Here is a 16,264-nt window from a genome sequence, read left to right on the forward strand (position 1 = left end):
ACCGAGTCCCTTCACCGATGCGACGAGACGAGACGAGACGCGGCGCGGTGGCGCGAAATCGCGACGATTGAAATTTCGATACGAACACGGTCGATGTGTCGCGACGAGGGGACCGATTCCCTGGTTAACAAAAGGTTAATGACCGTGACTGTCGCTGGAGGGAGAACGGGTTTCGAATAATGCGGATTACGCTCCCATTGGTCAGCGTTTAATGTTTAAATGTAAAACCGGAATCGAGGGGCCGGCCGCGGGGCGTGGTTAATGTTACGTCGACATTCACCCAGATACATTCGCTGGCGTGTCAGCAAACATAGGCATGATAGCGTTTGAATAATGTATGCCGCCGAAGCGGTGGCCGCTTTTGCCGCGCGTTTGCTCTCCGCTCGTACCGACGACGCGGCCCGCGTCGACTCGCCACGCCTCTCGTACCCTGCCGCTCGTTCCGTGTCAAATCGCGCGGCGTTCCGTACCCGTGTTTCCTTGGATTTTCACCGCGAGAACACGCGATATTTACCTACCATCGTACGATTAAAACCTCGATCGACTAAAAATATTTAAACCCGCGAATGGAAGAACGTTGAAGTTGATTTGCAACGGATGACGTTCGTTGCGCGGAGATTGATACATTTTTAGAAAGAAGGACCTCGCGTAAAGTTTACTTCTGTATTTAGTTGTATTTATCGTACGATTGAAATTGGGGACGTTGAACGAGTGAAAATGATTAGACGCGCGAATGAAAGAACGTTGAAGTTGATTTGCATCGGATGACGTTTGTTGCGCGGAGATTGATGCATTTTTAGAAAGAAGGACCTCGCGTGATTTTTAATTCTGTATTTTGTTGTATTTATCGTACGATTGAAATTGGGGACGTTGAAAGAGTGAAAATGATTAGACGCGCGAATGAAAGAACGTTGAAGTTGATTTGCATGGGATGACGTTCGTTGCGCGGAGATTGATGCATTTTTAGAAAGAAGGACCTCGCGTAAAGTTTACTTCTGTATTTAGTCGTATTTATCATGTAATTGAAATTCGAAACGTCGAGCGACTGAAAATAATTACACACATGAATAGGAGAATCTAGAAATTAATTTTCATCGAATGACGTTTATTGCATTTTCAGAAAAAAAAAATCGCGTGAATTTCATTTCAGTATTTATAGATAATTGTACAATTCAAATTGAGAACGTCGATCGACAGAAAATAATTACACACATGAATAGGAGGATCTAGAAATTAATTTTCATCGAATGACGTTTATTGCATTTTCAGAAAAAAAAATCTCGCGTGAATTTCATTTCAGTATTTATAGATAATTGTACAATTCAAATTGAGAACGTCGATCGACAGAAAATAATTACACACGTGAATAGGAGGATCTAGAAGTAAATTTTCATCGAATGACATTTGTTACCGTGATATTGAGGCATTTTTCGGACGAAGGACTTCACGTGAGGAGAATTGCAAAGAGGAGAATCTAAAAGTTGATTTTCATCGAATGACATTTACTGCGTGGTTAAATATATTTAGACGAAGAACACACGTACGTACAATAGTCTACGGACCATGAAACTTTTGTCCGATATAAAAGTCCAAACTATTGAGAGAAACTATTAAATTCTCCTAACATTTGAAAATTTTCTAAAAATAGTGTCTCGGTATTTTTTAACTAAACTGTGCGACTGTGTACCACGAGAAGAAAAATGTTACGTAAATACAAGTCCATATAATAAATATAAATAAATATAAGTGACTGATTAAATGACCAATGATCGACTGGTCGTTACTTGTCGATAAACTTAATAAACTTGCTAATGGTCGAAATAATATACCTGTTCCATTGTACTTACAAGGTGCTTCCTTATCACCGGACGTAATTTCAGGGACAAACATAAAAAAATGTCAAAGTAACGAAAGAAAGTCCCACTATGATCACCAACCGACCTTGTAACTAAGTTACAGACGTATTGCACTTCATCTTCGTGAAAGATCGTCTTCGATGAAGTTGCCCCAAGTGGTCACCTTGGGGCCTGGAGCACAGACTCGCAAATAGTAATTCTTATTTAGTCGTATTCGTTGGGTAGACGTGCACCTGACTAACAAGTCTCGAAACCAAGGATGACGATTCGTGTGTGCGTTTGTGAACAACGACGAGATTGTCAATCCACTGGCGTCGTTTCTATTACTTTATCATCGATACGAGGTAAACGTCACTTGCCAGCCAAAGGAGACGCAATAAGACGGAACACACGGTATCCGAGATGAATTTTCACGATGGTTTTTCCTTGGAAATGTAACCTCGAGAGGGTATCGTTTCCCTCCACTGTTCATCGATTCGTTTTCATTGACAATACGATTGTCAGAAATGCAAACTCTGTATTCTTGCAAAGAGTATCACGTTACCGTTGTTCACGATCGATGGAGCCTTTTCAAACGGTTGTGAACAAAAAAATATGTTCGTTCGAGATTGCACGAGATACACTTTGTACAGGGACTCGTACAAGTTAACAATGGAGCATTCTATCGTTCGTTGTCGTCAAACTGTTACTTATTTCTGCGCTGTGTGTACTCTAAAATGTCTCTGTTGTTGACTACCATACGATACACACGTGTACGTCGAGAAAGTAAAGTGTTCTTGCAAGTATCTGGACTGAATATTGTATTATCTCACGTAATATTCCAACACTTTACTTCGGGACGTCTTCTTTTCGTGTGACTCACTTTGCTTCGAACAACAACTTTTCTTTATTCTTCCACTAATCCATCCCACGATTCGTTGATTATTGTTCGACCAGTTAATCGAAGTTTGGTCGAGAACTATACCTTGGTTTCTTAAGAAATGTGTTATTGTAATCACATCGATGCCTTACGACTATTTTAAAGCAATTACAATACTAAGAATAAAGAAATTCAAATTCAAATTACGATAAAAAGATGATATTAGGGGAAAAATCTAACGATTTGCTACTTATCACTCGACTATGGTACTTAATCGAAGTTTGGTCGAGATTGATACCTTGGTATCTTAAAAAACGTATCATTGTAATCACATTAATGCCTTACAACTATTTCAAAGCAATTACAATACTAAGAATAAAAAGCTTAAAATTCAAATTACGATAAAAAGATTATACTAGGGGAAGAAAATTTTAGGGGAAAAATATAACGATTCGTACTTATTACTCGACTACTTAATCGAAGTTTAGTCAACAACGACACTTTGGTATCTTAAAAAACGTATCATTATAATCACATCGATGCCTTACGACTATTTCAAAACGTTTACAATAAAAAGAACACTTACGAATATTCGATCTTATGCACCTATATGCACAATATGAAAAAATTTTAAAAAAATATCAAAAACATTCGGACAATTACAGATAAAAAAGCAACCAAACATCTCCATGTATTTTTATACAAAGCTTTAGAACAGTTACGAAACTTTCCACAATGCACTTAAGTGCATCGTTCGATTCCATCTTCCTCCATTGAGTAACTTCAAACTCCTCGTAATAATTTCAACGCCCATAATAGAAATATTCCACGTTGCGCAAGTCTCGTGGCGTCTCGAACCGTCCCGTTCCGATTTTCTCAATCCAGCGTCACGCTTCCGGTGCCCGTGTTACAGGTCATCGATGACTTTCGAAGCGTTCGCGAGGTTCCCGCGTAAAATCGTTCGGGATACGTCGTTCCTACGAGGTCGATGCTTTTACACGTTTGCGACAAATTGAAACATGTTCGCGTTCGCGCGTTCAGAATAGAAACACGCCACTTCTCTGCTCCTGTCCGAAATTCAATTATATTTGTTGGTACCTTAAGATATTCGTTTCGCGTAATCCTTCTGGAAGGACTCCCGCACTTGTTATGCCGGCAACGAATTAACCGCTCCGCCGGAATCGTGTTACAGCTATTGACCTAGAGTACGTAGCACCCCGGGGTGGGTGACTGTTCCTTTTCATTCCCGCGTTAAGTTCATGTAGGTTAATCGATTACAAATGTAGATTCACCCGAGTGGAAAGCCAGCCAATTATTTCCCCGTGGCTGGCACACGTTTGAAATTGTAATCCATCGAATTAGAAGATATTTCATGACCGGTCGGTCTCTAACGTCCACCGTGGACGTTTCAATGGCCGCCGGTGTTTGCGTTACGCGTCGTCGATTGGACACAGATACCGTGCACAATCGTCCAAACGAACAAATACCAAACGTTTCTCCCGAAGACGACTCTACACTGTTTGAATTCTATTCGGTCGTTCGGAAAGTCATTTCGTTCTCCAAAATGGAGAATATGCAATTCAATTCGTTTTCACCGAAACACGAACTAATATTTTCGGTGATACTCCATTCGACAGCTTACAATTTCGATCTCACTCGTGCGTCATTTCTTCGTTACGCGTCGTCGATTAGACACAGATATCGTGTACAATCGTCCCAACGAACAAATACCAGTCGTTTCTCCCGAAGACGACTCTACACTGTTTGAATTCTATTTGGTCGTTCGGAAAGTCATTTCGTTCTCCAAAATGGAGAATATGGAGTTCAATGAAATGTTCGTACGCTCTGAAAAAATCGTGTTTCGTTTCCACCGGAAAAAAACAAATTGAATGACTTAACGAACGACCTAATATTTTCGGTGATACTCCATTCGACATCTTACAATTTCGATCTCACTCATGTGTTATTTTTTCGTAATTGTACGAAAGGACTTGCTACACCGGGACCTACGGTACGAAGAGGTTAATCTAATTAATAGAAGGTTATGAAATAAGAGGTTAATTTAAGGATTTAATAAGAGGTTAATTTAATTAATAAATAATACAGATTTGAGAAACGTTGATTCTATTCTGGCTCCATTTCGCGTACAATGTGTTTAATGGTTTCGTTTATTGTCCTCAATTATTGGAGTCTTTTAATTATTTTACGGAATTATGAAACTCTTATGTTAGGCTCGTATTACGCTATGGGGTGTTAATTATTGCCTGGGTACGATTCTGAAGAATTTTAACAAGTATTGTAAATTTGTAGATTTGTATTCCATTTCTGCTGGCTCTGAGTATCGATTGTTCCGTTGTTTGTATTTTTTACTATTAATCGATAGTTTTTGCTTGTGCTCTGAAGATTATGTTCCCGTTGGTAATAAAATAATGATAATTACGAAAGCATTGGGCGAATATAATTATTTTACATCGAATAATAGTAGCGAGAATCTTGTTTCGTGAAATTTGTACAAACTTCTATCTAAGGATGAATAATTGAAATGGAAACACTTGTAACGATGTTTGTCTCTAGAAAGTATCGATAAAATTTAAACGAATACTTCCGTGTTAATTACAATTTAAATCGAGGCCCACGAGAGACGATAAAAGACAATTGTCTGCTTCAAATTAGCTCGTTTTCGATTTCGGAGAGCAGCGTTACAAGTGTTTCCATTTCAATTATTTATCCCTACGTAGAAGTTTGTGCAAACTTTATAAAGTGTCTCATCGTTCTTCGTGGACCTCGATTTAAATTGTTCAAAATTAACAAGAAAGTATTCCTATAAAATTTATCGATATTTTCTAGAGACAAATATCCTTACAAGTGTTTCCATTTTAATTATTTATCCCTACGTAGAAGTTTGTGCAAACTTTATAAAGTATTTTTATCACTCCTCGTAGACTTTGACTTAAATTGTTCAAAATTAACACGAAGATATTCGTTTAAAATTTATCGATACTTTCGATAATTGATCGAGGTATTAGTTTAAAATTTATCGTTACAAATGCTTCCACTTTAATTGATTATCCCTGCGTAGAAGTTTGTGCAAATTTCACGAAACAAGGCTCTGTTATTATTCGATGTGAAATGATTACGTTCGCACAGTGCCTTCGTAATTATTATTATTCTATTATTATTTTATTGAAACCCTTTGGAATAGAAAGAAAAATACTAATTAATCGCCGAACTCGAATTTCTCGCGACGAAATTAAAGCTCCGCTCCCCTTCCGTTCGACCTGGTAAGAAAAGCGTTCAAACACGATCGAAGCAGCGACCAAAAAATTAGATTTATCCGAATCACGAGATGCCTGCTCGTGTCTAACCTTCCGCGTTCTGTTCTGTGTTACAGCATCCTCGAGCTGCGCAAGGAGAAGAGCAGAGACGCGGCCAGATCTCGAAGAGGGAAGGAGAACTTCGAGTTCTACGAGTTAGCGAAAATGCTGCCATTACCGACGGCTATTACCTCCCAGTTGGACAAAGCCTCCATAATAAGGCTAACCATCTCGTACCTCAAACTTCGGGAATTCTCGGGTCACGGAGACCCGCCATGGAATCGGGACGGGCCGCCGCCGAATAAATCTGTCAAAGGTAAGGAACTCGTCGATTAACACGTTCGTTATTGGAGTCACACATGTAATGGTATCTGAACAGTTGAAAGGAGAAAATTCTTATTTTTCTGGTTAGAGAAAAATCTGGAAAGCTCTGGAAAACTTCTCTGAGAAATCTTGATAAATAAAAAATATAAGGATTGATTTAGATTCCATAGCAATGGTAGAATAAATTTATCAAAAGTAAGGAACTCGATTAACACGTTCGTTATCGGAGTCACACACGTAATGATGTATCAACAGTTGAAAGGAGAAAATTCTTATTTTCTTGGTTAGAGAAAAATTTGGAAAGCGTGAGAAAACTTGTCTGAGAAATCTTGATAAATAAAAAATATAAGGATTGATTTAGATTCCATAGCAATGGTAGAATAAATTTATCAAAAGTAAGGAACTCGATTAACACGTTCGTTATCGGAGTCACACACGTAATGATGTATCAACAGTTGAAAGGAGAAAATTCTTATTTTCTTGGTTAGAGAAAAATTTGGAAAGCGTGAGAAAACTTGTCTGAGAAATCTTGATAAATAAAAAATATAAGGATTGATTTAGATTCCATAGCAATGGTAGAATAAATTTATCAAAAGTAAGGAACTCGATTAACACGTTCGTTATCGGAGTCACACACGTAATGATGTATCAACAGTTGAAAGGAGAAAATTCTTATTTTCTTGGTTAGAGAAAAATTTGGAAAGCGTGAGAAAACTTGTCTGAGAAATCTTGATAAATAAAAAATATAAAGATTAATTTAGATTCCACAGGAATAGTAGAATAAATTTATCAAAAGTAAGGAACTCGTCGATTAACACGTTCGTTAATTGTGTCTGAACAGTTGAAAGGAGAAAATTCTTATTTTTTTGGTTAGAGAAAAATTTGGAAAGCGTGAGAAAACTTCGAAACGATAATCTCTGAGAAATCCTCGTAAATAGAAAATTGAAAGCACGAAGATAAAGCTTGATTTAGATTCCACAGCAATAGTACAACTTAGTTCCAAGATAATTCAGTCAAAAATATTTAGCTTTTTCATTTTTTATTTTTTGTTTGTATTTTCTTTTTATTTTTCTATTAAGTGGATCTAGAAGAAGAGTAAGATAGTATTTGTCTTTATCGTGTTGATCTTTTATTTTTTATTTTCTTATTATTTCTCTATATAATCTTCCTCGAGGTCGATGCATTTGGTTCGATTGCATTGCAACTCTATGCACTTCCTCGTTCGATGAAATTTTCTAAAAGTCCGACGGAAGTATATTGAATCAATTTATAAAAAAAGAATGAATAATCGTAGCGACCTCCCTTGAACGAAAATACATAGTCTTGATATTTTTACTTTCTTATTAACTTTTGCGCATCGAGTTATTAATCGTCAAAAATTATCAAGAATTTTCTCGCGAAACTGTGTCTTGGATAGTTCTCGAAACAATATCGAACGAACGAAAGTTTCGAGCAGAAAATTTCAAAGCTTAAATTTCTACAACTATGAAAAAGCTATGAAAACTCCACGTTCGTTATTTGTTAGCTCTTTGCAGAAACCTGTTCGACACTTGGATGTTCGTCGTGACTCTGAACATTGTAATGAAAAAGAATGGACTCGTTGAGCTCTTTTGAAAGACAATAAACACGAGATTCTTGAAACTCTCTTGGGTTTCGATTGAAAATATAACCGACCAATTCCCAAGATCGATTTTCTCGAAGAGGGAACTTCTGTTGGGTGTTTAGCTTTTACTGCTGGCCAATTTAGCACGGTGTTTTCTAAAACTACCGGACCATTTTCACTATAAGCTCAAGGTAGAACTTTATTATATCTAACTTCTTCGAATTAAATTTTCTCGACTTTAGTCTTCTTTATTCTCGTACCAACGCTAAGAGTTCAAATAACAGCAAAGATAGCAATTTCTATGTACAACATATGAGCAATACATCAATCTCCAGCACTGATATTTACACCGACTGATCGTAATAATTATTAACTACGTACACGAATCAATTAATACGATTCAAAGTCTTTGGTTCGTCGATCGAATTCTCTTCAACAAGTTGAAATTTCTTTCGATTGGAAACATAGTCTACTTTAGAAACATCATTTTTTATTCGACAATAACAATGTGTAAATTCAGCACAACGAAGTTTCCTACGACCACATTTGATCGTGTATCCTAAATATATTATTTCACGCAGACTTTCCTCTTACTTTTACTATCTTTATTTTTCTGCATCAAAGTTCAGTGTTGGAACAATATTCGAAATTGTTCTCGAGATCTACGTTCATTTTGCAATCTCGTTTCAAGCTACAAAGAGAGATACAATCCACGAGAAACAATTTCTTATACACTGTGTAAAATAAATCTCTCCTCCAAAAAGAAAAGTATTCGAAGGAATTGAAAAAAAATAATTCACCCTTAGATTCCACAATAACAGTACAATATAGTTCCAGGATAATTCAGTCCATAATTTCTAACTTTTTCATTTTTTATTTTTTGTTTCTGTATTTTTTTTTATTTTTCTACACGATCTTCTTTTAAGTGGATCTAAGAGAAGGCTTCTGTAGTTTGCTATCTCGACGTATATTTCCGCTCGTCCTGCGTTCAATTAAATATTACCAACTGTTCAACGAACAAGAAGAAAACGTTTTCCCCCCTCTGGAAAAAAAAGAATACATTTTCTCAGCTCCCGTCGCATTCTCGCGTATACGAATCCCTCTGCTGTTGTCGCTCCGACGTGAAAACAACACAGATGATTGGACCCCTTCTTATTAGAAAGTGTATCTGCTGGTGATATCTCCTGATGGATCAGTATTTAACCCCGGTAGGGGAGTCGATTCGCTGTTGAAGATCGACGATCGTGTTACGCGCGCAGTGGGACGTGTCTTCGGGGCGAAAGTAACGGAGAAAGTCAAGTTTATTGCAAAACGAATCCGTCATTAAGACGACGGCGTAAATAGCGCGACTCCGGACACGCGAATATGCATGCAAATTTCCTCCACGAAGAGAAACGGTTCAAATGTAAACGTAACTTTTTTATTACGAATTTCACGGACGATTGTTTCGGCGAGTTAACACCGGGGTCCTTTTTTCCATGCAGGATTCGTTAATTATTGAATTTTCGCTATCATTAATTACAGAATTTCTGCATTGATTAATTAATTACAGAATTTTTGCAATCATTAATTACAGAATTTTTGCAAACATTGTTTATAGAATTTCTACAGTCACTGTTTATAAAATTTCTGCAAATCATTATTTATACAATTTCTCCAATTATTAATTACAGAATTTCTGTAGTCATTGTTTATGGAATTTCTGCAATCATTAATTACAGAATTTTTGCAAACATTGTTTATAGAATTTCTACAGTCACTGTTTATAAAATTTCTACAATCAATATTTATACAATTTCTACAATTATTAATTACAGAATTTCTGCAGTCACTGTTTATAGAATTTCTACAATTATTAATTACAGAATTTCTGCAGTCACTGTTTATAGAATTTCTACAATTATTAATTACAGAATTTCTGCAGTCACTGTTTATAGAATTTCTGCAATCATTAATTACAGAATTTTTGCAAACATTGTTTATAGAATTTCTACAGTCACTGTTTATAAAATTTCTGCAATCATTATTTATAGAATTTCTGTAATTATTACTTATAAAATTTGTGTACACTTTTACAAGTTTGTGCACAAAATAGTAGGGGTGTACTAAATAAATTGCACAAAGATTCTCCTGCATCGTTCTGAAATTTTCTTCCTTCTTCGAGCGGTAAAAATAAATAATAATAAATGATTTTGCTCGAACGACAAATCTCTGCTGTAATAATTTCTTAAACGAAGCTTTTCTCAAATTTGTCACGGTAATGATAAAATTATCAATGATAATGATTAAATACACATAGTTTACGAAGATAATAAAGGAACCTCCTTTTAAACAAAATCAAAATTTAAATTTTCCCAACGAGAACTTTACCTCCCTAAGAAGCTTTCGCTTCGTCTCGAACTTCATTTCGAAGACCATGCTTCGTCTTATTCTCCTGTCGCTGACTCCGAGAGATAGCTATCTTTTCTTGAGTCTGCTGAATGTTTTCAGAGTAAAACAGTTTCGAAATAAAAACAATTGAAACTGCAGTTTCTCGATATTCTCCTCGAAGTCGGTAGAATCTTGCGAGAACGAAATGAAAAACAGCCTCAAAATGATGAAACATTTGAAATAATACTACAATAAACACTACTACCATCTTTCGATTCATCAATAATATATTGTCGATCCATCCACAATATATTATTTTCTATAATTAAAACCATTATATCAAACGATACAAAATTCCCTCTTATTTTTCTAAACTTCATATCATAAAAGTTACAAACATAAATCCCACATTTCGATCCATTACACCCTCGCAATATATTATTTTCTATAATTAAAACCGTCATCACAAACGATACAAAATTCCCTCACATTTCTCCAGACATCATATAATAAAAGTTACAAACATAAATTCTCAAAATACATTATTTATCAATAATTAGACAAACCATCAGCTACTACCGAATCGTAAAGCAGTACTGTCTTGTAAAATTCGAAACAGGAATACCATACATTCCAATCAATTTTGTATCCAAAAATCTCGACTGTACATTGAACCGAAGAAAACCTCTTAAAATGACCAATCCTTTATTCTTTCCTCGAGAACTCGACAACTTGGAAAGATGCATCGTGCACGATGTCCCAACTGCGAAACGATGGAAACGAAACGCTCGAGGTCGGCCCTATCGTTAATTCATCGAGATACGGGGGCGAGAGAGAGGAGGGTTACCCCGAATCTCGATGGAAATTCACGGTACACCGGTACCGAATTAACCGGACAAAGGTTGTCCACTAACGTTCTCAAGAATTCGCGTAAGCAAGCCGGCAATAGATCGAGGCTCGCGATACCCTTTATAACTCGAGTGACCGCGCGCGGCCGGCGAAAGATTCGCAGATACATAGTAATAGAGAATTGTCGGCTATAATCGAGCGATAGCATCGCCATTGGCTTTCTTCATTTTCGTGGTTCATTTAACGAAAATGGACGCCGTGGATCCCAACGTGCCGGATCATCTTTTTGCCTCGATACGAGGGACATTGAAATGCTAACAGCTTCTTCGTTCATCCTTACGGAGCTAACGAAATCGTCGTACAGCGATTACGCGGGAGGAACGCTCGCGATCAGATATCGACGATGGTACCCGATTATGGCCGAGGTTCGATGAAAGACCGCCATTTTATCACGGATACATCTTCAGTGCTCCGGGAGGTGTTACCTTTTTACGTTTGAGATATTACGAGAAAATTGTACTATAGTTCGAGAATCGTTGAATAATACTATTGTGCGATTTGTCATTGATAATTAGAGAACCGTTTCTTTTTTATATTTCATATTACGAAGGATTGGTGAACTTTTTAAATCTGGAAAATTGCAAGTATATGGCACTATGGTGGAAGGTTAGTATTGGTTCAAGAATCATTGAATAATGCTACGATTTGTCATTAATGACTAGAGGACCATTTCTTTTTAATATTTAATATTACGAAGGATTGGTGAACTTTTTAAATCTGGAAAATTGCAAGTATATGGCACTATGGTGGAAGGTTAGCATTGGTTCAAGAATCATTGAATAATGCTACGATTTGTCATTGATAATTAGAGGACCATTTCTTTTTAATATTTAATATTACGAAGGATTGGTGAACTTTTTAAATCTGGAAAATTGCAAGTATATGGCACTATGGTGGAGGGTTGGTATTGGTTCAAGAATCATTGAAATAACACTACAATTTGCAATTGGTAACTAAAGGACCATTTTTTGTAATATTTAGTACGAAAGATTGGTGAACCTTTTACACCTGTAAAATAGCAAAAATATTATACCATAGTGGAATGTTACGATTTGTCATTGGTGACTAGAGGACCATTTTTTCAATATTGGTTTCAGTATTGGTTCAAGAACCATTGAAATAACACTACAATTTCCAACTGGTAATTAGAAGACGATTTTTTTAATACTTATCACGAAACATCGATAAACTTTTCAAACCTAGAAATTGACAAGAATTTTATACTATAGTGAAATGTTGATATTGGTTCAAGAACCATCGAAGTAACATCATAATTATTCATTAGCAATCAGAGGAACATTCAGCAAAAACATATACTCACGAAAGCAGATGAAATTGAATACTTCGACAACTGAAGTGTATGAAATACTACAGTCAATCCTCGTGAAGGAAAATGATTCGACACTGTTCAGACTCTACCAAAGCACCACATTCCCCTTAGACAGCGACTGTTGCATCTATCGAAAAGTATAAGACGCGATCGTGGATCAAATATTAAAGTCTCCGAGAAAAAGCTACCCCGGGGAACCTGTCAATCTCGATCAAACGCACTCTTTCAATTGTATCGAAGTCTACGCTTCCCAGACTCTACACGTACCTACATACACAACACACCTAACATATCAGATTGTTCTTAAAGTCATTTCCTTCTTTTTGTGAAAATGAAACACGATTTTTTTAGAGTGTACAAACATTTCACTAAACTATTCTCCATTTTGGAAAACGAAATAACATTCCAAACAAGTCAATATAAATAAACTACAAAACGCAACATCGTCTCCCTGTTCACCGTGACCACCATCTTGTGCATCCTCGCGATAAAACGCGTACGTTGAATCAAGAAAAAGGATCTTCTCACCGAGAGAAGTGATTTCTTTTTTTATCAATTTTCCAAGCGTTCGGACTTGCTCCGCGACCGGAGCAGCGAAAATAAGGCGGTGGTTGTAAAGAATTCACTTATTCATCGGCACCACTCGCGAAATCGAGGGGGTCGGCCGGTTGAGTTAATATTTGTCGTCGCTCGAGAGGGAGACCACGAGAGGGAGTGCCCGGGCGGTGGGAGGATTCGATGCGTACATACAAAGCGGCACACATAAAGGCTTAGGTGGCTGCACCGTCGCTACCTACATGGAAATCTAATCACGGCAACCCCTGCGCGGGCCTCGCGTTACCAACCGCCAATGTAACTAAACTAACGAAATCGAGTTAGGCACCGTCCGCACATCGCTGCCGCAGCTCCTCGTCAAACTAAATCCAGTGCGCCGGGGATCCCCCTAGCCGCATGTCAGTACCACAACCGGAACGAGAGACCTCTCGACTTAACGAAGTAAAATGCGTTAAAGATTTCCAGACACGTCGGTCGATTTATTTTCTACCCGTTGGTGGCCCGAGCCCTGCGAACCACCGCGGGAAACGACGTTTTTTACTTTTTTGTTTTTCATTTTTTTTTACTGAGAAGCGTCTTTATTTTGCGCGAGAATCTTTTTATTTTTCTTACTGAGAAGCGTCTTTATCTTGCGCGAGAATTTTATTTCTTTACTGAGAAGCTTTTTATTTTGCGTAAGAATTTTTTTATTTTTTTACTGAGAAGCGTCTTTATTTTGCGCGAGAATCTTTTTATTTTTTTACTGAAAAGCGTCTTTATCTTGCGCGAGAATTTTTTTATTTTTTTACTGAGAAGCGTCTTTATCTTGCGTGAGAATTTTATTTCTTTATTTTTTTTACTGAGAAGCGTCTTTATTTTGCGCGAGAATCTTTTTATTTCTTTATTTTTTTACTGAGAAGCGTTTTTATATTGCGGGAGAATCTTTTTATTTTTTTACTGAGAAGCGTCTTTATTTTGCGCGAGAATCTTTTTATTTTTTTTACTGAGAAGCGTTTTTATTTTGCGCGAGAATTTTATTTCTTTATTTTTTTATTGAGAAGCGTTTTTATTTTGCGCGAGAATTTTTTCATTTCTTCGAGATAAATTTAGCTGAAGAAATGGAGAGTGGAAGGTTACGATACGATTGACGATTCAAATTGTTGAAAAGCAAAGATAAGATCAGAATGTTACGATGAGTTTTGAACAGTGTGAAATGTATCGAGTTGTTCGGAAAGTCGTTTCGTTTTCAAAAATGGAGAGTATATAATTTAATAAAATGTTTACACGCTTTAAGAAAATCGTGTTTCATTTTCACCAAAAAAAAACGAAATGACTTTCCGAGCAACCCAATAATATTGTAGTATCGTAAAGAGAAAGAGTAACAATGGGACGAATTCGATGTTGCAGAAGTTGACAAAGTTTACGAATACGTGATTGTTGGTAAATTTAAGCGAGTGGAGATTACTGGAGAAACAATCGAAACTTTTACCTTTTCGATCAGAATTACCACCAGTATCATAAGTTCAATCGTCTAGAAAGAAATATGAAAAATTTTCTTAATGTAACGTTTTTCGAGCTTTGCACTCTCGATGCAACTTGCACTCTTTGCATCTAGCATGCAAAATGCAACTAGTTTCAAAAATTTTTTAATTATAAATATTACTCTTAATATAACGAGAAAAATCCTCACCGAGTCTCGATGTAAATATAAATTATCGTCAACTCACATAATTACGAGTTAAGAACAATGCGTTACGTTATTGTAATTTACGAAGAAACGGTAAGCAGAATATTATTTTACAATTCCAGTGCATTTTATCCGTATTCGCATCATTTTGTCTGTTCGAGAGACAAGAAATGAAGAGAGAGTTTTAATGGCGATTTTCCATATATCTTGCGTCGCGGTGTTATTAAAACAGTAACAAATTCCATAACATCTCGCGCGCCAAGCACAACGTAAACGATTATACAGAAATAAAAGAGGAAAGCTTTAAATGGTAATTTCACTTACTGACTTGCCCCGGGCGACCGGTCGTTTCTACTAAAGTCGCATGGAAATTGGCAAAGCAACCAGAATTGGCGGAGTGGCTTCCAAATAGCGTGTCTTTAGGGGCACTAGATCGAGCAGAATGTCTCACGTAATTTTAAATTGATTTTTTGTATCTCTTATCGCGATTCGCCCGACCAAACTCGCTCTTATGCTGTACCATTCCAGTTGCATCGTATTCTTCGTTCTCGTGAAATTTCACAAACAAGATCTTAACTTCGCCATACAAATTCTCATTATAAATCACATTTTCTGAAGAATATATTATATCGAATATATGAATGAATGTAGATATTTTTCAAGGAATGTGAATTGTGAAAAATAAATGTCTCTTTCATTGTATGATACTTCAATAGTGTATGAGAATACAATTTTTTGAAACTTGAAACTTTAATTTCTACCAAATTAATCTTCTTTGTAGAATGGTACCAGAGTCCATAGGAAAGTGGAATCTTTCAGAATTTGAGTATTTCATTTCCAATAATGAATCGTAATATTAAATATAGCGATGAAACTGTAGAGTATTTTCAACGCTAGAGTTCTAAGATTAATACAAATGCTCGAACCCTCTGAAAGTTGTATTGTACTAGATTGTTCAGTAAGTTTTGTCGTTTTTCTATTGTAAAAAAAATACTATGTGAAATTGTAGAGAATTTTCAACGCTAGAGGATGCCCTAAGATCGATACAAATGCTTGAACCCTCTGAAAGTTGTATTGTACTAGATTGTTCAATAAGTGTTGTCGTTTTTTCCATTGTAAAAAAATACTATGACACTCCAACTTTGAACTGTAAATATACGAACGAATCGACAGATGTACACGAAACTTCACACATGTTCATCCAAAAGTAGTACCATCTTTGGAAAAATAAAACGACGAATAATTGCTCCAACAACCTATTATATCGATTTCAAATTTATAGAATTCGGTTTCGAATTTTTAACGATCGAGAGAATTGAACGCACAAAAGTTGCTTTAGCAAGGAAAACACAAATCAACGATTGTTCCTGATAAGAGAAACGCAACCTCGATTCTGTCTCACCAAGAAGACGTATTAGCACGTTCGATCTTCGCTAAATTGATCGTGGCTAGAGCGCAGATATTTTTCCATCTTCCCC

The 16,264-nt window shown here is 36.5% G+C and overlaps 1 protein-coding gene across 8 annotated transcripts in view; it reads left to right on the plus strand.

The window, feature by feature from the left end:
* LOC143143979 (protein trachealess-like) overlaps positions 1 to 16,264 on the plus strand; it is a 303,155-nt gene that overhangs the window by 268,578 nt on the left and 18,313 nt on the right. For all 8 annotated transcript variants that reach the window (XM_076305878.1, XM_076305877.1, XM_076305879.1 and 5 more), the window contains one exon: positions 6,107 to 6,345. In XM_076305878.1, coding sequence (XP_076161993.1) covers positions 6,107 to 6,345 — 239 coding nt within the window. The remainder of the gene's footprint in view (positions 1 to 6,106; positions 6,346 to 16,264) is intronic.

The sequence above is a fragment of the Ptiloglossa arizonensis genome, chromosome 3 (assembly GCF_051014685.1).
Source record: "Ptiloglossa arizonensis isolate GNS036 chromosome 3, iyPtiAriz1_principal, whole genome shotgun sequence".
NCBI classification, from domain to species: domain Eukaryota; kingdom Metazoa; phylum Arthropoda; class Insecta; order Hymenoptera; family Colletidae; genus Ptiloglossa; species Ptiloglossa arizonensis.